A 25,149-nucleotide genomic window follows, 5' to 3' on the forward strand; every position below is an offset into this window, starting at 1 on the left:
AAGTCATTGTATCAGAATGATACTTGGGATTTGGTTACATTGCCCAAGGATAGGAAAGTCATTTCTAACAAATGGGTCTATAAAATCAAATGTGTGGATGGCAAACCCAAATACAAAGCTAGGCTTGTGGCTAAGGGCTATACACAAAAGGAGGGCATTGATTTTCAAGAAGTGCTTTCTCTTGTTGTCAAAATGACCACTCTTTGAGTGTTATTTGCCATTGTAGCATCTATGGATCTTGAACTTGTTCAAATGGATGTTAGAACTGCATTTCTGCATGGTGATCTGGAAGAAGATGTGTACATGAAACAGCCTGAAGGCTTTGTTATACATGGAAAGGAGCATTTGGTATGTAAGCTTAAGAGAAGCTTGTATGGTTTGAAACATGCTCCTAGACAATGGTATAAAAAGTTTGATGCCTTCATGCTCTCACATGGTTTTAACAGGAGTAGTGCAGCTCACTGCTTATATATTAAGAAGGCTGATGATGGAAGCCTTATTATACTTGTGCTTTATGTGGATGATATGCTTATTGTTGGTAAGTATAAAAGCCAGATTAATGCATTGAAAATGCAGCTGAATTCAGCCTTTTCTATGAGGGATTTGGGTGCAGCTGAACATATTTTGGGCATGCGTGTAACACGAGATAGGGAGCAACAACTCTTATTTCTCTCACAAGAAAAGTACATCAGTAAAGTACTTGATCGTTTTTCCATGGCTGATGCTAAGCCTCTTGGTGTACCTTTTCTACCCTATCTTAAGCTTAGCAAATCAGATTGCCCAAAAGATGATAAGGCAGCCGGTACTATGATGGATGTTCCTTATGCTTCAGCTTGTGGTTCTCTCATGTATGCTATGGTTGCTACTAGACCTGACATTGCTTATGTAGTGGGAGTTGTAAGCAGGTTTATGTCAAATCCTGGCAAAGCATATTGGGAAGCATGAAATGCATCTTACAGTACCTTAAGGGCATACAAAGAAAATGTAATCGCTATGGTAAGGGTACGTTGGATCTGCAAGGGTATTGTGATGTAGACATGATAGGTGACTTGGATACTCGCAAGTCTAACAGCAGTCGGTATATCTTTACCTTGACGGGTGGGGCGGTTTCTTGGTGCTCTAGATTGCAAAAAATAGTAGCACTCTCTACCACTGAGGCTTAATATATTTCAGCCACTGAAGCTTCAAAAGAAGCAGTTTGGCTTGGTCATTTGGTCAAGGATTTTGGGCTGCCCACCAAAACACCTGTACTTAGATGTGATAGCTAGAGCGCTGTATGCTTGGCTAAGAATGCCATGTTTCATGCACGTACCAAACATATTGATATTCGGTATCATTTTATCAGACAGGTTCTGAATGATGGTCTAGTCACCTTGACTAAGATCAAATCACAGGATAACCCTGTAGATGTTCTCACTAAAAGTCTTGCAAAGGCTCAACATGAGCATTGCATTAGACTTGTGGGAGTTGGTTAAAGGTTCCCTCAGGACCTTTAAGTGGGAGGTTGTTGGGTGTAAAGGCCCTTATTCACTCTCCCGTGTATATATTACTTCACACATGTGAACCCACCCTAACGGGTGTAAGTGTACCGTACCCTAAGTATAAATACATTCTTTTATTCTTTGTGTGTACCACATTGGTACATACCTATTCGACGACTCACTCTCACTCTATCAGTGTCAAACTCTCTTCAGCTCTGGGTCATTGAACTCCTCGATCATCGTGTCAGCTCTCAGCTCACAGCTCTCTTTCTCTATCTGCTTGTGCTTCGCCTTTGCTGCAATGAGACAGGGAACAAGAAGGCAAACAAGAAGAAGAAGAAGCAGGACGTCAAGAAGGATGATAAGGAGTCGAAGCCTAAGTGCCCACGTTATGGAAAGAGTACTCATCCATAGGAGAAGTGCTAGCAAAAGTATCCCCATTTGAAGCCGAAGGAAGGTTCAAGGGATTTGAAGGCTACTCTTGTTGCTACAGAGTCTATCTTTGTTCATTTTTTTGAGGTGGAAGATACAATTTCTTTTCCACCAAGGAGAAGCATTGCTTGTTGACAGTGGGGCCTCTTCACAGACGACCTTCTAACACAACAGGTTTAGGATCTCCATTCTAGAGGTGGTTCTATCACCATTGGTGACAACTCTTGTGTATTAGGTCGTGGAGTGGAGACTGTCCGTCTTTTACTAGATAGATAGGCTTCATCAGCCAAAGTTCTTTACGTATCCAATTGAGGTTTTAACCTTCTTTCTGTCCATGGTTTGACACAGCTAGGCACATGTGTGGTCTTCACCTAGGATGTTGTGACCATTGAGGACTCCTCTATAGGTTCTATTCTTTGGATATACACATAGGAGAGTGGGCAATACAAGCTCACCACCCCTTCTTCATGGACTTTCCACGAACTTGGGTTGCTTTGGCATGCCCGTTATGGGCACTTGAATTTTGACTCCATCAGATAGGTTTCTTTGAAGAAGCTAGTGGAGGGACTTTCAGATTTTCCTCCCATTCTCACTTTATAACCTAGCTACTTATGAGGCAAGTAGCCTTATCCATAGGTTGCTTCTCACAGCGCTACAACTCTTCTTGAGTTGGTGCATACTGACTCGTGCGGACCTATGGGCATGGTCTCTATTGGAAAGGCCAAACATTCAATGCTTATTGTTGATGACTTTCTCAAGTATGTGTGGCTGTATTAATTGGAGTACAAGAATGAGGCATACTCCAACCTTTGTGATTAAAAGGTGTTTGTAGAAATACAAACCTCTTTAAAAGTTCATGGTGTAAGAGTTGATGATGGAGGAGAGCTTCTCTCCAAGATTTTTGATAGGTTTCACAAAGAGCATGAGGTTTGGATGAAGTATTCTCATCCAAACACACACTAGTCGACCATGCTTGAGATGGCTCATTTGATGTTGGGTCTTCCTCATTCCCCTTGGGGTGAGGTAGTTGCTACAACAGTACACGGTTTGCAATAGGTCTTTGACTTCGGCTTTACAAGACATGATTCCATATGAGCTTCCTTTGGGAAGAAGCCTTCTGTGTCTCATTTCTGCATCTTTGGGTGCGATGTCTATGTCCATGTTGACAAGAAGAAACGGGGCAAGCTCTATCCAAAGTCAAAGAATTTTTATATTCGTTGGTTATAGTATGACTACAAAGGGCTACAAGCTCCAATACCCAATGAAACGAAAGATTGAGGTGAGTAGGGATGTGGTATTTGATGAGGTTGCGGCCTCGGATGATCCGACTGATGGTGCTTCTATTGCAGGTGGTTCTTTGTCATCAATTTACCCCAAACTCCCTCCCCTTGCTGAGTCCCTTGCTTGCCCGTGTTGGGGTCCACATCATTAGTCCCTCCCCTTCTTTCCAAGTTTTCTATTGGCACCCCTTCTTGGTCTTCGACTTCTCCCTCTTTATTCCCTCTTCTTCCACCCTTGATAGCTTCTTCTATTCCCCATTCCTTAAGTATTCTTACTCCTCATCTATCTCCTTAGTTGTCTCGAGGGGGTGTTGAGCCATCTGAGGGGGAGCCCTCCTCTTTTGATGAGGGGGATCTACCTTTACCTAGTGATGGGGAGTCCCTATCCCAAACATGTGCATTACAAGTACTGGAGGCCTCTCAATCTCCGTCACAGCAAGATAGGGCCATGTACATGAGCCAGGATATACAGGATAGTGCATTTTGTGTGAACTATGCCCTTATGTCTCGGATTTTACAGGATCATGAGTGTACTACTATTGATGAGGATCTTGCACAGGATCTATGGTACTATGCAAGAGGAGCTTGAATCCATCAAGTGTGATCAAACTTGGGAGTTGGTTTTGTGTTCGAAGAAGTGGAAAGTGATAGGTGTGAAGTGGGTCAATAAGACCAAATATTTGGCAGTTGGCACCTTGGGCAAGCACGCAGCTAGGCTTGTTGCCAAGGGATTTTCATAGAGGGCAGGTTTGTACTATTTTGAGACCTTTGCACCTGCATCCCATATGTCTACTATTTGGGTTGGTTTGACTCTTGCAGCTCATTACCATTGGCCGGTTTATCAGATGGATGTAAGGAAGGAGATTTATATTGATTAGCCTCTTGGTTTTCGTGTGTAGGGGAAGGAGGATCATGTCTATAGGTTGTGGAAGGTCCTCAATGGCTTGAAGTAAGGTCCGAAGGCTTGGTACTAACGGATTGATTGGTTCTTTCTATTGAGTGGCTTCTGTCGTTCTGATCATGACCCCAACCTTTATATGATGATCATTAGTTTCCTTCAGCTTACTCATGCGGATACAAGTGTGCTTTTCTTGTCAAACCCAAGATATGCGTATATATATTAGATTGATGACATAAGATTATTACTCATGGTGAGATCAATGAAGTGAATGCAAGTAGAGCTGCTGAATGATTAGCTTTCATATCAAGTACCCTCAATTTGTTGACCACACTAGGGCTCTCAAGATGAGTTAGTCTCTCTCTCTAGGTGTTACATTTCTTACATCGACGGGGAGATCCACTATGGGATAGGCGGCTAGGAATTGACTCACATGAGGATACGCTGCATTGGTGGCAGTTGCTTAATTGCTTGGTCCATTGTCGAGGCAAAGTAGGGGCTGATCCTGTCAGAAGTGGAGCAGCGGTGGAAGCATAAACATGTGTGCTAAGCAGAATCCCTTCTTTTTCTCCTTTGCTAACCTCTTTCTACATTCATCTATGTAGTGTTTGGGCTTCTTGCAGTAGTGGCATTTTCCTTTCTTCTTTCCCTTGTTTGTGTCTTGGGCAGCCTTGGCAGATGGCTGTCCTATATCAGCCTTGGGCTAATTTTTCACTTGTTGCTTACCTTTGCCTTTGCCTTTATACCTTGAAACCATAGCTATATCACCCGATCTCATAGCTATATTCTTCCAAGTTTGTTCCTCTTGCAAAAAAAGGCATGTTAACTCCACGAATCTAAGGGGTTGTTGTGCCCCCTCAAGGACAAATTCAATGAAGTATGGAAACCAAGATAAGACTTTGGAGGAGAGTGTTGGGATGTAAAGGTCCTTTATTCATCTCCATGTGTATTATTATATTGTACATGTGAATGCATCCTTACATTCCCCAAGTATAAATACATTTTATGCTTTGTGTACCAACACATTGTTGGTACACCCAAATCAGATCGTACTCTCTCTTTGTCACTCTCACTCACCTGCTCACTCCTCTAGCTGCAACACACTCTCAACAACTGGTATCATAGCACAGGTTGTGCGCGATTCCTGAGACCACAGGCATTAGCCACAAGACTGGGACCAGCAGGGAGTGAATAGTAAAGATTGGGGCTTTTCATGTATTGATGAAATTTTGCTTAGCTGGGTCAAATTGGTTGACATTTATGCACTGTTGGACTTGGAAATTTGGGGCTTTGTGCAGATTTTGGAAAATTTCTGCAGTATTTGCCTGTGTGGTGGCTGGTTTTTGTGATAAAAATGACTGCAAATTCTTCCAATTCCGACATTAAGAGTTTGATGGAAATCAAACGGTTTGATGGTCAGGGCTTTGACCTTTGGAAAGATTGTATGCAGGGCATATTGTTCTTAAAGATTGTGAGGATGCTTTGTAGGAAGATAAACCCGCACAAATGTTTGATGCAGATTGGGCCAGAGTCAACAAAAAGGCTGTGGCTTATATAAAGATGGGTGTCATTGATGACATTTTTACAGACATTAAGGGCTTAGATACTGGTTATGCAATATAGGAGAAATTAAAAACTACCTATGAGATCATCACACTTATTAATCAGGTGCATTTAATGCACAAGTTGGTAAATATGCGGCTGGATGATTCCAAGCCTGCAGATGAGCACTTGAGTGCATTTACTGGTATTTTAAATAAGCTCAAGGATGCTAATTTGGATTTTGATGATAAGTTGAGGGCGATCTTTCTGATCATGACACTGCCTGATTCCTGGGAGACCTTGGTGGTTTCTCTCAGTAATAACCCCAATCTCTCATACGATCGTGTGAGGGGTTCAATCTGAATGAAGAAATTAGGTATAAGTCTAGTGGAGAAGGTAGCAACTCAGCTTACAATGTTAGAGGTAGGGCTGAAAAGAAAAATGCAAATGCTGGACAGAGAAGCAGAAGCAATAGCAAAGGAAAGGAAAAGAGTGATACAAATGGGTTTACAAAGTAAAGACAGTTGATGGGAAACCTAAGTACAAAGCAAGACTGGTTGCTAAAGGGTATGCATAGAAGGAAGGGATTGACTTCCAAGAGGTCTTCTCACTTGTTGCGAAGATGACCACTCTGTGTGCTTTTTGCTCTTTGTGCTGTATTGGACTTAGAGCTGTACCAAATGGATGTGAAAACTGCTTTTCTGCATGGTGACATTGATGAGGAAATCTACATGAAACAGCCCAAGGGCTTTGTAGTTCTTGGAAAAGAGCAGTTGGTGTGTAAACTAAAACACCGCTTGTATGGGCTGAAGCAAGCACCACGGCAGTGGTACAAAAAATTTGACACTTTTATGCTCTCTCATGGGTTTACACGCAACCATGCAGATCATTGTTTGTAGATGAAAAAGGATATAGATGGCAACCCCATCATATTTGTTTTGTACATGGATGATATGTTGCTAGCTAGAAAAAGAAAGACTAGTTTGGATGCTCTCAAAGATCAGCTGAAATCAACTTTCTCTATGAAAGATTTGGGGAATGCAGAGCATATATTAGGCATGAGGATTTGCAGGGATAGAATGCAGAAATTGCTGTTCTTATCTCAAGAGAAGTACATTGAAAAGGTACTGTACAGATTTAACATGGCTGAAGCTAAGCCTCTTGGGGTGCCCTTACCTCCATATCTTAAGCTTAGTAAAGCAAACAGCCCAAACGATGACATGGAAGCCAATTCTATAAAAGGAGTCCCTTATGCATTAGCTTGCGGCTCTCTTATGTATGCTATGGTTGCTACTCGTCTAGACATTGCTTATGCAGTGGGAGTTGTTAGTAGGTTTATGTCAAATCCTGGAAAAACACATTGGGAGGTTGCCAAGTGTATTCTTCGATATCTAAAGGGTACACAAAGAAAGTGTATTTGCCATGGGCAGGGTGCACTTAGTCTGTAGGGTTATTGGATATAGACATGGTAGGTGACTTGGACACTCACAAGTCCACTAGTGGGTATGTTTTTACAATTGCTGGTGGGGCCGTTTCTTGGTACTCTAGGTTGCAGAACATCGTAGCATTGAGTACTACTGAAGCTAAATACATATCAGCTACCTTGAAGCTTCTGTAAAGAAATACCCTAACACAGAAACATAAATAAAAACCATATCACAAAGCACACACTGATAAAAGAACACAGTTAGGATTAGGGTAACTCAAAGACAATGAACATTGTGAATGAATGAAGTGATATGACTACTGAATATACGATGCTTATGCAACAAACACACTATGCAGTGAATGAATACTGTACCTCGAACTCTTGAATCTCAAGGATCAAGGCAGGGATAATGAGCTGGAGAGTATGTCATACTTTGAACGGATCCCGAATCAGATCTTGAATTGCAACAAGGCAGCCTTCGGATATCGAACACTAGCAAATGTAGTTGTGAGAAGCTGGATCTGATGCAGATAGCAGTGAGGAGAGAGAAAGACTAAAAACGCAGGCAACAGGTGAGAGAAAGACTAAAACGTAGGCAGGATAGCTTGCAGGAGAGAGAAAGGCTAAAAACGTAGGCAAGATAGCTTGCAGGAGAGAGAAAGACTAAAAATGCAAATTGCAGGACAGTGATGACGTGGCAGGCTGTACGGCAACAGGTTTGCACAGGAATAGCAGTCGCTTGGTTGGAGTCAACTCCAAACTGCGTGAAGAGGATTGGAAATTAGGCACCAACTGATGGAGACAGCAATGGATAGCTTTGGCTGAGATGTCCTTCACGAACGGGGTGTGGGCATCAAGCTGAAACACTTGAAATCTGCCAAAACGAGATTGAGGGCTGAATGGAGGGCAGCATATATATTTATAGAAAATTTGGGCCCTCCCAAGTGGGTTTGTGCTTATGGGACACAAAAACTCTTTAGGATTGTGCTTCTTTTGAATAAACAAGGTTTCTTCATTAATTAAGCATGTTTTGGGGCTGTTTAAGTAAAGCTAATGCATTTTTAGCTCAACAGCTTCTAAGGAAGCTATATGGTTGAGCAAACTTGCAGAGGATCTCGGCATGTCTATGAGTACTTCAGTGTTGGGACGTGATAGCCAGAGTGTTGTGTATCTGGCTAAGAATGCCATGTATCATTCATGCACAAAACATATAGATGTGCGATATCTTTTCATTAGACAGATTTTGGAAGATAGTCTAATCACATTGATGAAGATCAAAACACAGGACAACCCTATAGATGTTCTCACTAAAAGTCTAAGCAAGGCTCAGCACGAGCATTGCATACGACTAGTGGGAGTTGGTTAAATGTTCACTTTCAACCTTTAAGTGGGAGGTTGTTGGGATGTTAAGGTCCTTTATTCACCTCTGTGTGTATTATTATATCGTACATTTGAATGCACCCTTATGTGCCCTAAGTATAAATACATTTTATTCTTTGTGTACCAACACATTGTTGGTACACCCAAATCAGATCGTACTCTCTCTCTGCCGCTCTCACTCACCTGCTCACTCCTCCAGCTGCAACACACTCTCAATAGAGAGTTGAGTGTGATGTTGACCATCTTTGCATCTACTATCACCTCATCAATATTTTGCAGTTGCTCTCTCAAATCTTATATGTAGATAAGGTGATCTGTCATGCCATCACCCTCATCCATGTGTGCCTTTGCCAACACTTTTCTCACGTAAGAGACTTTGGCCTCATTCCTAGTTGCAAGCATATCCTCAAGAATATCCCATGGTGCCATTGAGATCCTACAAGATCAAATATGATGTATTATTGCTCTTTTGATGATAGATAAATTAAAGAAAAAACCTGTGTATCTTTGGAGTCCCATCTCATCAGATCGACTATAGGAGGAATGGGGGCAATAGCAGGGGCAGCTGGTTGTCGTCTAGCACTAGATTGTACCATGAAACTCCACAAGGAGGTATTGGTGCCATCCAGTTTGTCTTCTTGAGTAAGGACACCCAAAATGTTGTTGTGATCATGGTGACCGTGTTGTGCCATTGCTGCATTAAAATACACAAAAATCTGCAAACAAACACTTCCAAGATGAAGAGTGCTGTATTCCCAACATGGGATAGAGGATGCAATCTCAAAATTGTCTCAAAACAAATTCTGCCTGGAATGCCTTGTAAAGTGTGCCAAATCTGCACAGAACATCAATGCACTGCTGTACTTTGGAATGCATGCCCAAAAAAATTGAATTTCAGCAATTTAATGCTGTGAATCCCTAAATTTGCACAAATGTTCATGCCCAAACTGTACCAACCAGCAAATAAATGCTGTATCTGTACCTGTTTTTTGCGTTGGGATGCGTGAAATGCAAAAGCCCCAAATTTTCTCGAATAAATTTTGAGGAATGGAAAGAAGTTTTAATATCTGATGATTTGTCACCTTGAGATGTGAATTGACAGCAACCAGCAACTTTGGGGATATGTGCTGGACCCAAAAAGCACAAGAGGTCCAAATTTCTCATGGAAATGTTGAAGAAATTGCCAATGTTGGTGATTTTAGCGAAGATCTATGCAAAGGACCTCAAATCGGGGAAAAGCCCCAAATTTGAGTCCTCTAACCTCCTCGAGATGTGTATTGGATGGTTCAAGATAGACTGTTGGTGATGGACTGGGTGTAGGACAGTGGCGACGGTGGACTTAGCGCAGCTGGCAGGCCATGTAGGGCAAAACACAGGCAGGTGGACTTGGTAGCACAGCTGGGGCTGGTGTTGCACATGTTGCAGCTGGCAGGTGGCATTGGCTAGATAGGACAAGGTGGGGCGTAGTTGGTAGAGGTGGTGGCACTCAGGCAGAGCAGGCGGGAGCCTGCAGGGCGGTGTTGGAATGGGGTAGTGCCACAGGCATAGGTGGCTACTGGTAGTGGATGATAGGCGCTGGAGATGCTCGAGGCAGCATTGGACTGAGGCAGCCCTGGTTGAAGTGGCATTGGCAGAGGTGGCCTTGGTTGAGGGTAGAGGTGGATTTGGCACTACTAGTGGCGTAGCTGGACTGGAGTCTGGAAGACTCCCATTCAGCTCCTTCTCTTGGGCAGATCTGGCAGCAACATCCCTCTCAGCTCCTCCTTGGCGAATGGAGCCGGCAGCAGCAAGGGGACCGCAGGCTCAAGGTAGCTCTCGTACCAAATGTGAGAACCAGCTATGGAGGAGAGAGAAATGAGAGATAGTAGACAATCACAATGTGAGCTGAAGAGAGTGCGAGAGCTATCTCTTCATGTAATGATTGATTGCAAGTACTAAATAAAAGTACAACTAAGGTCTAAGGTTGATGTAACCAATCTTCCACACTCTAGTTAACTAGAGTTACATTAACTCACTCTATGGTCTAGTGTCACCACATTAAAGTCCTATGACACAAGGTGTCCACACCACACTTTGACACTTAAATAACTGTCCACACACCACACAAAAGAATTGGTAAATTTCTAATAGGGTTGAGTAGACATCTCTTTTTTTCTTGAAGATAATTGAATTAAGTAGCAAATATTTACATTAGACCATCAGGTCAACATTCTCTCTGTATCTCTTACATTCTATTACATCAGACCATTAGGTCAGCATACTTTGTCTCTCTCACACTCACTCTATAGAATATTTACATGAGGCCTGCAGGCTCTCAGAACAACCGGAACAACCTATCACATGACCCATTCTAATAAATCACACAGAAGGAACAACTGTAGTAGAGCGAACAATTGCCAGCCCGGGAGTAACAATATCTGGAAGAACCAGGTCAGCTGACATCATAGAAGAGATTTGCCATAACACCAATCCACACACATGGGCCACATGTCCATGGATGCTCGATGCCGAATCAAAAATAAAGACATTGCGAGTACACCATATATGCCACAGGGCTGTCCATCTGAGGAAATGGAATAGGCAGGAACAATCTGAAGGCAAAGAGGGCATAGAGGACATATTTCTCAAAATCCATGAATGAACTGGTAAGTTGAGCCACCGAGAACCGGACACGGGAAATGAAATTCCAGATCTGTCACGCAACAGGGCAGGAGACAAAAAGGTGAAGCAGTCTCATCACATGTAGTACAGAAAACACGACGACCTGTAGAGATCTTTCGGGCATAGAGCACTTCTCCCATTGGAAGCCCCCCAATGAGCAGTCACCACATGAACACTTTACCCTGATACGGAACCTCAGACTTCCAAAGCTGGATAAATCTTTCCCGCCACTTATTTTTGCTATCCCTGAGATGCCAGAGCTTATTAACCTTACCCGTGACCCATCTCTTAGCTTCCATCATCTAATGATATATCTAATTAACTGACCTCTTCTCAAAATCATCAGGTAGCACAAACATCCAGTCACGCCATGGATGCAATGGCTGTAGCACAGGCAAAGGAGAGAACCTCCGAAGATTGTCCTGTATGCACACCCAAATGTCCCTGTATCCACGAGGCACCCTAAAGTGCTGACGAATACGTCTAAAGGAATAAAGGTGGGGTTGCCAGGGATAACACCATCACACACTGTCTTCAACCCTAACCTAGCGATCCAATTAAACTTGTCTCGCTGCAAACCTTGAGGAAGCAAGTATTTCTTCTTGTAGCGAATTTTCCTCCTTACGAATATCCTTAGGGTGTCAAACTGCAAAACGAAGCATCTCCTGCCAAGAAGCAATCAAATGCGAAAGGAGAAAAGATTGGGAGACCATTATAGGCCTTGTAGAATTAAGCGCATGCCACTAGGAAGCATGAATAATTGTGCTACCATGAGAGACGCCAGTCTTTTCTATGAAGAATTTGGCAATAACAAACCAAGGATGATATTGAATACATAGACTCTGCAAAAGGGACAACCTCAAAGCGGCCATATGCAAATTAACATCCAACAAAGCTGCACCCCCTATCCTTTTCGGAGTGGTCACATGTTGCCAGGAGATCCATACTTGCCCCAAACGATTGCCTTTCTTTTTCCACAGCATAAATTTGATAGGTTGGACCAAATCCAAAAGGGACTTCTTAGTCCAAGGCAGCAATGGCAGAAAGAATGAGATCATACTGATCATAATGCATTGAGCCACTTTTAGCCTAATATGTAGAGGCCAACTCTGAGATTTTCAGTACATGAACTTGTCATGAATTCGGGATGCCATCCAATCCAGCAAGGCATTGGGAGTAACCTCCACACCAATAGGATATCCCAAGTGTCTGGTTATATTGCCCCTTTGGATCACAATTCCATTCCATCCCAAGGTCTGCAAATCATTTTCCGTACAAGAGAGAAGGGTGGATTTTTGAGTATTAATGTGAAGACCCGATGCCAAAGCAAAAAGATTCTAGGCCACCATTGCCCGATTAACATTAATACGATCCGCCTGAAGGAACATGAAAGAATCATCTGCCAAGGATTGACCCACCAAACCGACCACCGCTAGGAAGAGATAAGTCAACTATCTCACCTTGAGTTGCCAACTTATCCAATAATGAGAGCATTGGGTGAGTTACCAAAGCAAATAGCAAGGGACTGAGAGGACAGCCTTGCCGAAGAGACCGAGATAAGGCAATTTTCTCCGTAATCCCTCCATTAAGAGCAATATGTGCCTCAACACCCTGACTGATGGTATCAACTAAATAAATCATACGGGGCCCAAAACCCATTGTAGACATTAATTGGTGCAAAAATGACCAACTAACATGATCAAAAGCCTTCTCTATATCCAGCTGAAGCATAATAACCTGCTGGCTAGAAGCTTTAGCATAATCAATTCCTAGCTGCACATTCAAAATGTTGTGCATTATATGCCGACCTTTAATGAAACCGTATTGACGTGGATAAATGAGGTGCGGAAAGACTTTCTGCAATCTGTTGGCAATAATCTTAGAGAAGATTTTATATAACGATCCCATAACTGAAATGGGCCTTCATTGTTTCAAAGAGGTTGGAGAGGGAACCTTGGGCAGTAATCTGATGACTGCTATCTTCCAATCTGAAGGCATCATACCAGAGTTCCATACCTGCTGACACAATCGAGTTAATGGATCCTTAAGCACTTCCACATGGGCTGAAAACAACTCATTAGGAAGCCCATCCCAACCTGGACTTTTCCTTCGAGGCAAGTGAGACAACACTTCTTCCAATTCATCTTCAGAAATATCGGCCTCCATTAAATTTACCCATTCTGGTTCGACCTGATTACTAACGAGGTCACATATGTATGTTCGAGCAGAAAGAACAGCATCTGAAAGAATCTCATGCGGACCCAACAAGGCCCTGTAAAAGTCAACAGTCATCCGAATAATGGAGGCAGGATCAGTCACCATATCACCGTGCTTATCCTTTAAGCGCACAATATTTTCCCGGGCATATTTCTGTTGTAGACAAGCAAAAAATTGATGAGTTTGATAGTTGTTATCATGTAAAGCTTCAGCTCTGGTAACAATTTGTATTTTGCATATTTCTTGTCCAGAAGAGATTGGACCCTGCCTTTCAGCCATTCAATGCAAGTGAGCAAGTCATCATTGGAATCCCTAGATTGACACAGAGACAAGCAATGAGCTAATAAAGATTGAGCATGCTGCAATTTAGCTTGAAATGAGGATGCATGCTGAATACCATATTGTTGGGATAACGCTCGCGCATTATCTCTAAAAACCGCCCATGCTTCCATCCCTCTAGATAGGACCTTCGTGCTAAAAGAAGCTATGAGTTGCTGAACATCTACTAAAAACTGATTTTGCTGCAAAAAAGATTGATTAAACCGAAGAGGCAAATGGGCAAGAAGAGCCTTGAATGCATGAACAGGTATGTGGCTCATTTCCAGGACCAAAGGGTAATGATCTGACAGAACATGTTGTCTTTCCACCCACATGTCAATGATTGCAGGAAGAAATGAGTTAGTTTGGCAGATGTAGATCCTATCCAGTCTGGCCCAAGCATTTGGATATTGAAGAGAGTGATAAGTATATCCGGCTTGTGATGGATACATCCAGGACCACATATCCTATTTCAAAGATGCCGCTACAAGAGCATCCCAAGCCTATCGCTCAGGCCATCCATAACTGAATGCGGAGAGGTCACTTGATCTGCAGAAACACAGGCATTAAAATCACCCATAACAAAACCTTGACGAGCCAAGGCGAGGCAGTGTAGGTCATCCCAAAGCTGACGATGCTCCCTTGCATTAGAAGGAGCATACACGCCTACAATCCACAAAACCTCCCCCTCATAACATATTTCCAGAATCAGAAATCGGCCATGGGTATCTTGAGAAACCAATGCTGGTTGCAGGGAGGATTTGACAGCCAACATAACTCTCGATTTATGCGAAGCGCGACCACTAAAGAAGACAGCATAATCCTTACACACATAAGAAGATCCAGCCAAAGAATGCTGTTTGTGCTCCACGGCACAAAAAACATCCCAATTTTCAGCAAGCACAACTTTCCACAACCGATAGTGCTTGCTGCCCGAAGAGATACCTTTCACATTCCACAAAGCAATTCTCATAATAAATCGACAAAGAGAAAACTACTAAACCACCGCTTTTCCTTTTCCTTTTATATCTAAAGCTTTAGTTGCTTGGAACCTTTCCATCTCGCTTCGGATTACATTGACAAGGTCTGCCCTTTGCAAACTAGCAATGGAAGCAGGAGAAGGGAACTGTTGTTGTTGTGACCGAAAAACATTCCTAGGAGGCACAAGCCTCCCTTGTGCATCAAAGTGCAAAGCAGAATTGGAATTCTTGTTATCATCCCCCGCCGGAGCATGGGAAGATAGAGGGTTTATGTAAAACCCCTTACCTCTTCGTTGAAAGGTTCGAGTAATGGGGTGTGGCGATGGGTGGGCAGGAGCCGAACGAGAAGCTTGTCTTGCATTACGTCTAACCACTGAAACCCAAGAATCTTCCCGAGGAGACACATTCTGGACAACCGGAATGGAAATACGCTCAAGACCCACTTGTAAAATCTCCTTCTTACCATCATCCCGACCATGTTAGGGAAGCATCTCAAAATCAACTTGAGGTTGCTGAAGTGAGTGGGGAGGATGGTGTTCTTGCATCTCCATGTCTGAATCTATAGTGTGTTGCAAAACCTCTGGATTTTTGTCACATTCTGAAATGAAATGGCCCAATTGGCCACATCTGAAACAATGTCCTGCAAAAGTATCCCATTTCAACTCATAAACCAAGGTTTGCAGTCTTGGGACTTGAAAATGGATTTTGGTTAGGCGAGGTTTTTCTGTGTCCCAAAGCATGCGTACCCTATTTCGATTGCGGGAAGCCAGCCGAGGCTCTACCAACACCTCGCCTAAGGTTCTCAAGACCAAAGAGAGAAGTCTCGAGAGATGCGCAGAGAAATCAACCACCTCCACCCAAATAGGGCATGCTTGTCTCAACACCTCCTGAAACTCGGCCATGGGCCTCCAAGGGACCATGTGAACTAGCTGCCCATCCAAAAACAAAGGGATGCGCTGCATGATGAAAGACTGCACTTCCGAGGAGCGAAAAAGCACCTCAAAAAACCCCTTGGGACCATCATAAATTTTTTCAACAAGAGGGGCCTGCATAGGCCTTGAAGCATGTTCTTGGCACTGTTGCACATTTACAAGCATACTGCAGCCAGGTACGAATCCTTACGATCAAGGGAATCCTTCCTGTGAAATAGAGGATGGCTGCCCTCTCATGGAAGGCAACAATCTACTGTAGAACCAGTTCCGTTGCCATGACGGCTACTACATGATCCCCTTTCGGAAAAGAGTTAGCTTTACTCTCATTAACATGTACATAATCAGACATAAGATGGTTGGTAGTGGCCAGCATGAACTGAAGAGACCCATCAGGTCCTTGACCAGAAGCCTTGACCTCTGGTGGAGCCAAATTTGGGGGGCATAAGAGCGGGTCTTCTAGCGACATCTTCTGATGTTTACCCGTCTCTTCCCCTTTTGTCAATTGCCCGGAATCCTCGCCAAAGAATTGCTATCCGAATCCGCAGAACTTGGTCTTTCCCAATTCCCAAGTGTTGGTCAAGAAAGGCCACATTGATACCATTTGTCTCCTGCAGATTCTCCATCACTGAACTAGATGCTGAGCATAAACTGCTTGTCTCCCCTGTTGCAGGCTTGCAGACCACAAGTATCTCTCTCTCTCTCTCTCTCTCTCTCTCTCTCTCTCGATGCAGATCAGTGAGCACTCTGATCTGTGCAGGATGCTGTCACTCACTGCCACACGATGAAACTCTCACACTACACAGCATGGCAGCGTGTAGAGTGTGGTGCCCAGAGGCAGGAGGATGCACGACAGATGAATATTGGGGCAGCAGATGCAACGTACCTGGTCGAGATTGTTTCTCTGACGACCGTCGAGATTAGGGTTTACAGCAGTTCGGTGCCTTTGCAGAAATGGACAAACGCGAGCAGGAGGGCCAGAGGACAACACGACGGTCGAATGAAGGTGGGCGTCTGCGGTGTGGCAAAGTGACGGGGCAGCAGATAGACACAATGAAACACAACACCGTCCAATAGGGCGCTTAGGACCACGGCTCGTAGGTCTGATGGGCAACTGCAGGGACCAGGACCCACAGGTCTGACGGGTGACGGCAGGGACCCTGACCCGTAGGACTGACGGGCGACGGCTGCGACGACAACCTGCAGGTCAGACGGCCAGTGGTAGGGATGGGCTCTCAGATGACTCTCTCTCTCTCTCTCTCTCTCTCTCTCTCTCTCTCTCTCTCTCTCTCTCTCTCTCTCTCGTAGGCCAACACATCTGCCTTTCTTCACATGGAAAATGGTTAGGGATGCAATTTATAGATTACAAAATGGGAGGGCACAGGATGAGGATGGACTAGTAGCAGAACATTTCTCACATGCTTGTGACATATTAGTACCCATATTAGCACATATGTTCAATAGAGCAGTATGTGAAGGTTTCCCTATGAGTTGGTCAGACAATACTATAATTCTGCTATTTAAAAGTGGTGGTCTCCTGATTCCTAGCAACTACAGGACTATCATGATCGGTCATACTTTGGCCAAGATATATGGATTTATATTGGAGCATGAACTCAGTGAGTGGGCTGAAATGCAAGGCAAGAGAGCACAAGGACAGGCAGGTTTCAGACGAGGATATACCACGTTGGACCATAATCTCACACTTAGAGCCATTCTTGAGGAGGGTCGAGCCTGAGACAAGAGGATCTATTGTTGCTTTGTAGACTTTCGCAAAGCTTTTGATATAGTGCCTTGTACACGCATCATGTAGAGATTGTAGGACATTGGAGTACCAGAGGGTATATGATGGGATGTCTATGCATTATAAGAGGCAGTGATAGGTCATGTATGAGCACTTGGGGGGCTATCAGAGAGGATTGACAGTACCATAGGAGTGAAACAAGGATGTTCACTTTCACCCACATTGTTTGGTCTATATATAGATGAAGTATCTGATTACATAGACTGAGCATGGGTGACTAGATCTATGTACTAGTTCACATTTGGGGGAGACATACTGGAGCATGTGAGGGAATATGTCTATTTGGGAGTCACCTTCTTTGGCCCACGTTTTTCGTTGAGAGGGGCATCAGAGGCACGTCTGGCACGTAGATACACAGCACTAGGGGCACTCAAGAGTTAATGTGCTCACATACAGTTCTAAGAGCCCCGCACCAAACTCTGGTTGTTTGACACCCTGGTCACACCTACATTACTATATGGAGCAGAGGTATGGGGTTGCAGCTTGTACCGCAGGCATCTTAGCTCACTCACTGATTAGATTGGAGTAGAGAGGGATTATTATGATGGTTGGGATAGCATGGAAAGGCCATTGATCATGATGATAGCACGCATGATTAGGAGTAAGCCCTCCACCCCACATCCCATTGTCAGAGTAGAGCTAGGGGCAACACCTATAGTTACGGAGGCACTCTTCAGGGCACTGACCTTTTGGCACAGACTATGGGAACTTTCACGCCATAGATACTCTAGATTGGCACTAACCTCATCTAGACAACTAGAGCAGGAGGCGAGAAGAACTATTGGTTTTCACAGATGGCTATTTGGATGAGTCTACATGGTTTGGATATTGACCCCGTCTTCCACCTTTGGATTATAGCCTTGACTGCCCTACACTTTCTTTGAGCTGATCAGAGTTGAACCAGGTGATCAGAGTTGGTATCTTGAGGATTGAGATAGCAAGGACATGGATCCATCCACCACTCCCTCTAGGATTGAGGATGGAGTTTTATAGGAGTCATTTCTTGTGTCTCTCTGATGATGGTTTCACTATTCGGCCAACATATATGGACACCCATCTCTCCCATAGCATACGGGTTGCTATTGGACAGATTCACATCTCCTCACATAGGCTTTAGATGGAGATAGGCAGATGGACAAATACCCTAGTAGAGGATAGGACTTGCCAGCTTTGTGGTCGAGAGCCTAAGACGGAGGAGCACTACATATGTAGATGCATAGTATACTATGACATATGAGGATGGTACCACTGCCTCTTCCGTGATGGATTTGTACCCCTTCGTTGCGTCATGGAGTACGAGGATCAGAGATGCCTAGGTCTTTTCCTCCTGGAACTCGAGAGGTGCTGAACTGCACTACTGTGAGACAGGAGGCCAGCTCACCCAGAGGGACACACACAGAGAGTAGTGACAGACGACTTCTACAGAGCCGACCCTACTAACACCACCAGCCTAGCAGAGACAGAGCCACCCTGCCAGACACCTTACAAGCCACACCGTGGAGTCACATTGGGTAGAGCCATTTCCCTTCGTCGAGCGCGACGACCCCGTCTACTAGGACCACGTCCGAGGAGGCCACACCACAATCGGATTAGAGCCATTGTCACGAGACACCGAAGACTCACCACTAGGCATATCAATGAAGCAGCTAGGGACCGCATCATAGCTGAGATCATGTGTAGATCTTGAGATCAGCTACAGCCCATAGTCTCCACCACACTTTTGTACATGGTTCTATCAGATATGGTTCTCCTTTCCTTTCCTTTTCTTTTCTATCGATGGAACAACACTACACATGGTTCAACCCTAGTATAGTCCCATCGTATTGTTATTTTTAGTATTGTTTCATAGGCCACCCACTTATTTGTAATGTTATCTTTACCTTACTGATGAGATGACATCAGACATGGATGTACTTTGGATTTTGTCTCATAGGCCACATTGGCCTTATGTAGACGTTAATATATCTTTCTTTCTTTCACTCTCTCTCTTTGTGGTGATTACTCATGTAAATCTTGTAGAATTAAATATGCTGATGTAGACCTTTGGGTGCGTGCATGCTAAAACAACAGCACTGCTTCTAGTAGAGATGGTGAGTAGAGCTCTGTGTGTGAGCATGTGGGTGCGCTTCATTCACAGGGTTTCATCCACCATAGCTGCACCCTACGTCTTTTGACAAAATGGGCCAGGTTGACATCAACACGTTCTGTCAAGTATGCAAATGCACAATGGCAAAGATCATGAGTTATGTGGCTTCAAAATTCAGGTAGAGGAATGTCAAAGGCAAAAAGGATGTAATTCATTCTAGTCAACTAGAATTCAGTGACAAGAAGAGCTGCTTGAGTTTCTGAAAAGGAGAGTATTGTATGGGTTGATGAGGAGCCAACTTGCCCCAAAATATGCAAATTTGAACTCTATAACTAGGAGACCCAAGTTCGTATCAAGGGATCCTGCAAGGTAGGCTTCCAAGAAATCCGCCATTCGAGTCTTTTATTCGTTGCAAAGCTCTTTATTCATTTATTCAATCTGTTCTTCCTTACTGCCATTTTGCTCTCAAGTTGCAAAAATGAAGTGTTTGATTTTTGAACCTTGTTAATACTCATCTACAAATCTTTCAAGTGGATCTGTGGATAGATGGAGCAGAAGAAATTGTGTGACAATTGTGATCTCAGGTCTGACTTGAGAATAATATCTGAGTGCAGACTGTGATTGCCTCCTTAGGTCAAACTGGAGAAAGGCACCTCTGTTCAAAATGGCATATTACTGGGTGATGCTCGCTCCATCTCTATTTTAGGGGGTTGTGTTCAGTCACTTTTTGATAGCTGGGAGATGGAACGCAAATATTCAGTATTAGCAAGAGCAAGTTTGAAATCAGCTCGAGCTGACGGTGATACTGGTCCTCCCCCATTTCATGGCTTGTCTTTGTCTAAGCAGGAACATAAGAGACAGTTACAACTAGCACCACCTGTTGGAGAATCAAGTGAGTTCATTTGCATCCACAGTTTATTTGTCAGTGAGTTATTTCCCGAGGAGTACCTTTCATTTGTTTTTCTTCTACTGGTGATTTTGTTAGTAAATTGATTCCACTTTACCCAAGTGTATCCAGCTCCTATTTTGTTCCATGCAATTTTGTTGCCAAATAAAAAGGGACTTTTGGACTGTCTTTTTTTCTTTTTTTGGGTTGTAATTTTCTTAGTTCTCATCTTCAAACTCTAGATTTTTATTTTCTGCATTCATGTGCTCAGCTAAGGCGAGAAAGGATGACAGCTTGCAAGTGGGAATGCCAGACCTTCCAAACTTGCAGAATGAAAAGGCTAGACCTGCAATGCAGAACAAACACGAAAAGGGACGGAACAAGCTACTCTCTCATGGGGTGAGGTTAGGGTGTGAAGTGAATCGGCCAAAGAACTATCGGCCTGCTGAGGATGGGATGAATTCTCAAACTGTTGTGAACACAGCTTTGCATCCAAATATGGAAAGCTTTGCTGCAGCAGGATCAGCTTCAGATACAGACAGGAAGACTGGTGCTCAAGCAATGAAGGATTTTCCTGATTCGCAATTATCTGAGAATGGTACACATATGGTTTGCTCTGAGAGGGAGTTTGTCCGGTGAATGTTTGACATACTTTTGTCTCAAGGGCCTTGCCCTGCTTAATCTTTGCATTTCACTTGCTTCTTAGACAATCTTCAGCTATATAGGAAGCAATATTTAGACATAGGACTTGGTAAATTTAGAGCTTTTATGCTATTTAGTGTATGTTGTATTTCAGATACAAATGCAACCTCAGAAAGTGCAATAAGTTCAAGAGCAGATGCTATTCGGGCTGCACTTGCCTTGGGGGTAGAGGCTACACCCCTTCAAAACAGGGCAGCTGCTCAGAAGCTATTAGATAAGAAAATAGATCACCCTTTTACTGGTCAACATAGAGGTGGGTCAACGATGAGGGGAAGAGTAAGAAGAGGAGGAAATCATGAGGAGAAAACTACTTTTACGCTCGACGAATGGGAATCAAGAAAGGGGATCTCAAACTTGTCAGCTAAGTGTGTTTCAGAAACTGACAGTGATGAAGCCCTTGCTTGGAGGCTTCATAATCAGTTAAATGTTGGAAGTGGCGAGGTAAATGTGATCTTGAAGTTCCTTTCGAATTTTAGAAAGAATATGTAGTTTGATTTCACTGTTCAGAGATCAGAATGTTGACTGTATTGTCAAGCTTAACTTCAATTGCACTCTGAATTATGTCAGGCTACAACATCAGGGGCATCACAGGAAGCAGAGCAGATTCGTTTGAGCATGTTTAACTATGCACCAGAGAAAACCTTCAATGAACAAGCAGATAAGAGGGGAGGAAGGGGAAGAGGCAGGGGTAGAGGCAGAGGGAGAAGGCATGGATGGTAAGCATAGTTTGTATGGGGTGTCTCTCAGATCAAAGTTCTGAGCGTGTGTGGAAGCTTTTATCCATCTATTACCACAATCAAATAGTTCCTTCTGTGGTCCATGTAAAAAGCTTTAGAATATTTTGTGCTTGATGTTCTTGACAGTATGGCTGTGAAACAAAAGGCATGAGCATTTTCATCACTTGGCAAAATTGATTGGAAAAAAGAAAACCTTTCCAGAATGTGTAGTGTGTAAAGCTATGTGAGTATCATACAATATGTATAGTGGAGGGTTGATTCTATCCTCTGGAATTTATGAAGGTGAGGTCCATGCCCTCCCCCATTCAACGTGCACACGATCCTGACCTGTAAGCTTCAAATGCAAGTACTAGCTCAAAGATTTGGTTTGCGTATTTCTCTGTAATTGTACACAACCCCTTGACCTCCTGTTGCTCCAAATGATTATTAAAAACAATCTATAACACCTCAGCTTTTTTATGACCAACTCTTCCTCTTATATGAGCTTCTTCCTTTTTGATATACATTTGCCTTCATGCATGTCCTGTTAGCATCTATTTTTACACGAATTCCTGTTTTGTTTGTTAAAGATGAAATTGTCCTCTGTGATACTTGGTAGCCTTGCCAGACTTTTGCTACTCTTCTTTTTATTTGTATGAGAAAATTGCTTTATTTTGGAGCAGATATGGGTACATGGTTATTCTACAACCTCTACTCGTGGTTGCAAATCAAGCTCCAATGAATGATCACATCATGTATCATTTAGTACACACGCCATGATGAGATTTAGCATTAGGTTGGGTGGGAGTTAAAGGGCTAGGTACTCTAGAGTGTGTGATCAATTAGAATAGATATGATATTGGCATATGCCTCTGAGTAATCTGTACACTAGCCTTGTTGTTGCAGCAGGGACGAGTATACATTGTAGTTCATGAAATTGAGGAGCTGTGTTTTTAAAGAGGGACTCCAGAGTGCACTTGCCTCTACTAAATCTGATGATCAGGTAGCTACGTCTGAGCAACACTTAGTTTTCACAATTTAGGTGGATAGTTTAAAAATGCAAATGCAACTTTTTACTAAAGTGGAAGATACAAAGCCAAGAATTTGTTAACAGTGCTTACATTGCATGAAATTTGGCAAGTTAGGACAAAGCACCTATTTGAAGGTAGTAGGTTGTGCGTTTAAATACATGAAATCTTTGTACTTTATTGGTGGAGGATGAAAAACAAAGATACCATTTTACCCTAAAAAATGGTAGATTTTCATAGGCTCGAGAACACACCACTTATACAATATAATAGAGACTATATGGGACTTAAGTTGTGAGGAAGAAAAGGAGAAAGAATAGAAAGAAAGAGACTATATGGGACTTAAAGTCTTAATTCTAATGAAAGTCAATAAATTCTAGGGAACATTCGATGCTTTAAGTACTAAGTGCTTGAGGCTAGCTTGTCCTTGGGTCTATGTCATATTAGTGGTAGAGAAACCATAAAAGAGCTCAAACAATATTATTGAAAATTGGAACAAGTTCATACAAAGGGGTGGATGCTTGAACATCACAAAGTACTACAAATGATCCTAACATCGGAAGGATCTATGAATGCAAATGATCCTAAAATGTTAGGGGCTTAACAAATCTTGTAAATTGGAGTATAAATGTAGTGCACCCAATACTTTAGAAGAGGTGACAAAGTCCACAAAGATCTATGAATATAATACACACTTGGATGTACTCACAAACCCCATGTATATAGAGTCCAAGTGTAGGGTGTCTAGCACCTTTATCCTTGTGGAAAAAATTAAAAGAAAATTGCATTTTCAAAAATATTGAAAACCTTTGTCAAAGCAAAAACCACAAAGATTGGGTTAAGAAGATTTTGAAAGTGATAAAATTGATTGTTTTGCATGTTTTTAACGCGGGGGTTGGGGGAACCAATAAATCCATACAAAGTGAACTTTAAAACTAGTTGAGCATGAAAAGCACAAATGTTTACTTATTTTGCATGGAGACAATGTATATAGGTGTTGCATATCAATAATCATGTGATAGTCTACTTTTGGGCCATATGAGGTAGAATGTATAGATTTGTTTAAAAAAAAGGCTAGAGTAATGATTGAGAACTTTATCGCTGAAATAATATTATTGATTATGCTTTTATTAAGAAGCCGAAGCTTTCTCAACAAGCCAATGAGCATTAGTATGCCATCTTAATGATCAAAGGAGAGGAAATGAAAATGTGGGATACTATGGGATTCAATTTGGAAATTGATATACATGTTTACAACTGTCATCTTGATTTTGTAAATCATGAACATGGTGTTGGGGGTACATTGATAGTACCTTCACCATATATTAGTTATCTGTACACTTGTACACTACATGTGGTAGGTGTTAATCGCTGTCACTTTATTCTTTATTCTTTCAATGACATTTGAATAAAGGAAAAGCTGATCACACATTGTGTAGGTTGGAGTTTCCACATTTTGTGTATGTATGTGTCTCTCTCTCTCTTGCTCTTGCTCCTTCCACCATAGCTCTTGCTTTTGCTCAGTGCTTCCACTTCAGGGGCTCACTCCCTTCAATTGGTATTAGAGCCATCTTCCTTGAAAGCTTGAGCTCGACTCGACATTGCTTCAATTTGTGGAGAATATCTTCAGCTTATAATTTCAATGGCATCTATGGATTCTGCTAAGTGCTTCCACTTCTGGGTCTCACTTCTTTCAACTGGTACTAGAGCCATCTTCACTGAGAGCTTGAGCTCGACTCGACATTGCTTCAACTTGTGGAGAATATCTTGAGGTTACAATTTCAATGGCATCCATGGATTCTTTACCTCGAGGTATGCATTGAGCTCTACTTATCCTCTATTCGACTTCTTTTCCCCTCGAGGCTTGTTTTAGGGCATCGCTCTATTTACTAGAACACCTTAGAGTGCTTCGAGAGCTTCAATGCCATTAGCAAGAGTAGTAGCAACATCGTGAATTGCGTCTGTTGCTATTTCTCAGTTTTTGACATTCTCATTCCCATTTTTCATCTCTCAAAACTACTCTCGGCACTTCGCAATCTTGTGGACTCTTCACCGACATTGGTCTTGTAATCCTGCACATCATTTGAAGCTCTTAGGATTAGCCATTGATTCACAGTTTGTGACAATTTGCTGTCATACAGTTTAGGATAGCAGTTACCTCATTGTCTGAGGTCACTTATGCTTCTTGGGATGCCTACATCATCTGCGGATGCTATGCCAATGTAGTGGAATGTTATGGGACTGATTTGAGCTTTATAGAGGTTTTTTACTACTGTAATAAGCAGGGTTGAATGCTATTTTGTTAGAGAAACTTTATGCGTATTGCTTGTTGACGCTTCTCGACCACTTTGGATGCTACACTAGGGTATACCATTGATCT

At 42.8% G+C, this 25,149-nt stretch overlaps 1 protein-coding gene across 1 annotated transcript in view; it reads left to right on the forward strand.

Moving 5' to 3' along the window:
• LOC148016419 (tudor domain protein (DUF1767)) overlaps positions 1–22,241 on the forward strand; it is a 71,837-nt gene extending 49,596 nt beyond the window's left edge. Inside the window, exons 3-6 of the mRNA XM_087663976.1 lie at positions 20,071–20,329; positions 20,595–20,921; positions 21,120–21,466; positions 21,593–22,241. Coding sequence (XP_087520102.1) covers positions 20,071–20,329; positions 20,595–20,921; positions 21,120–21,466; positions 21,593–21,745 — 1,086 coding nt within the window. The 3' untranslated portion in view covers positions 21,746–22,241. The remainder of the gene's footprint in view (positions 1–20,070; positions 20,330–20,594; positions 20,922–21,119; positions 21,467–21,592) is intronic.
• Positions 22,242–25,149: the final 2,908 nt, after the last annotated feature.

This window comes from Lygodium microphyllum, chromosome 23 (genome assembly GCF_053477565.2).
Source record: "Lygodium microphyllum isolate KBCC chromosome 23, Lygodium_microphyllum_v1.1.10, whole genome shotgun sequence".
Taxonomy (NCBI): Eukaryota; Viridiplantae; Streptophyta; class Polypodiopsida; order Schizaeales; family Lygodiaceae; genus Lygodium; species Lygodium microphyllum.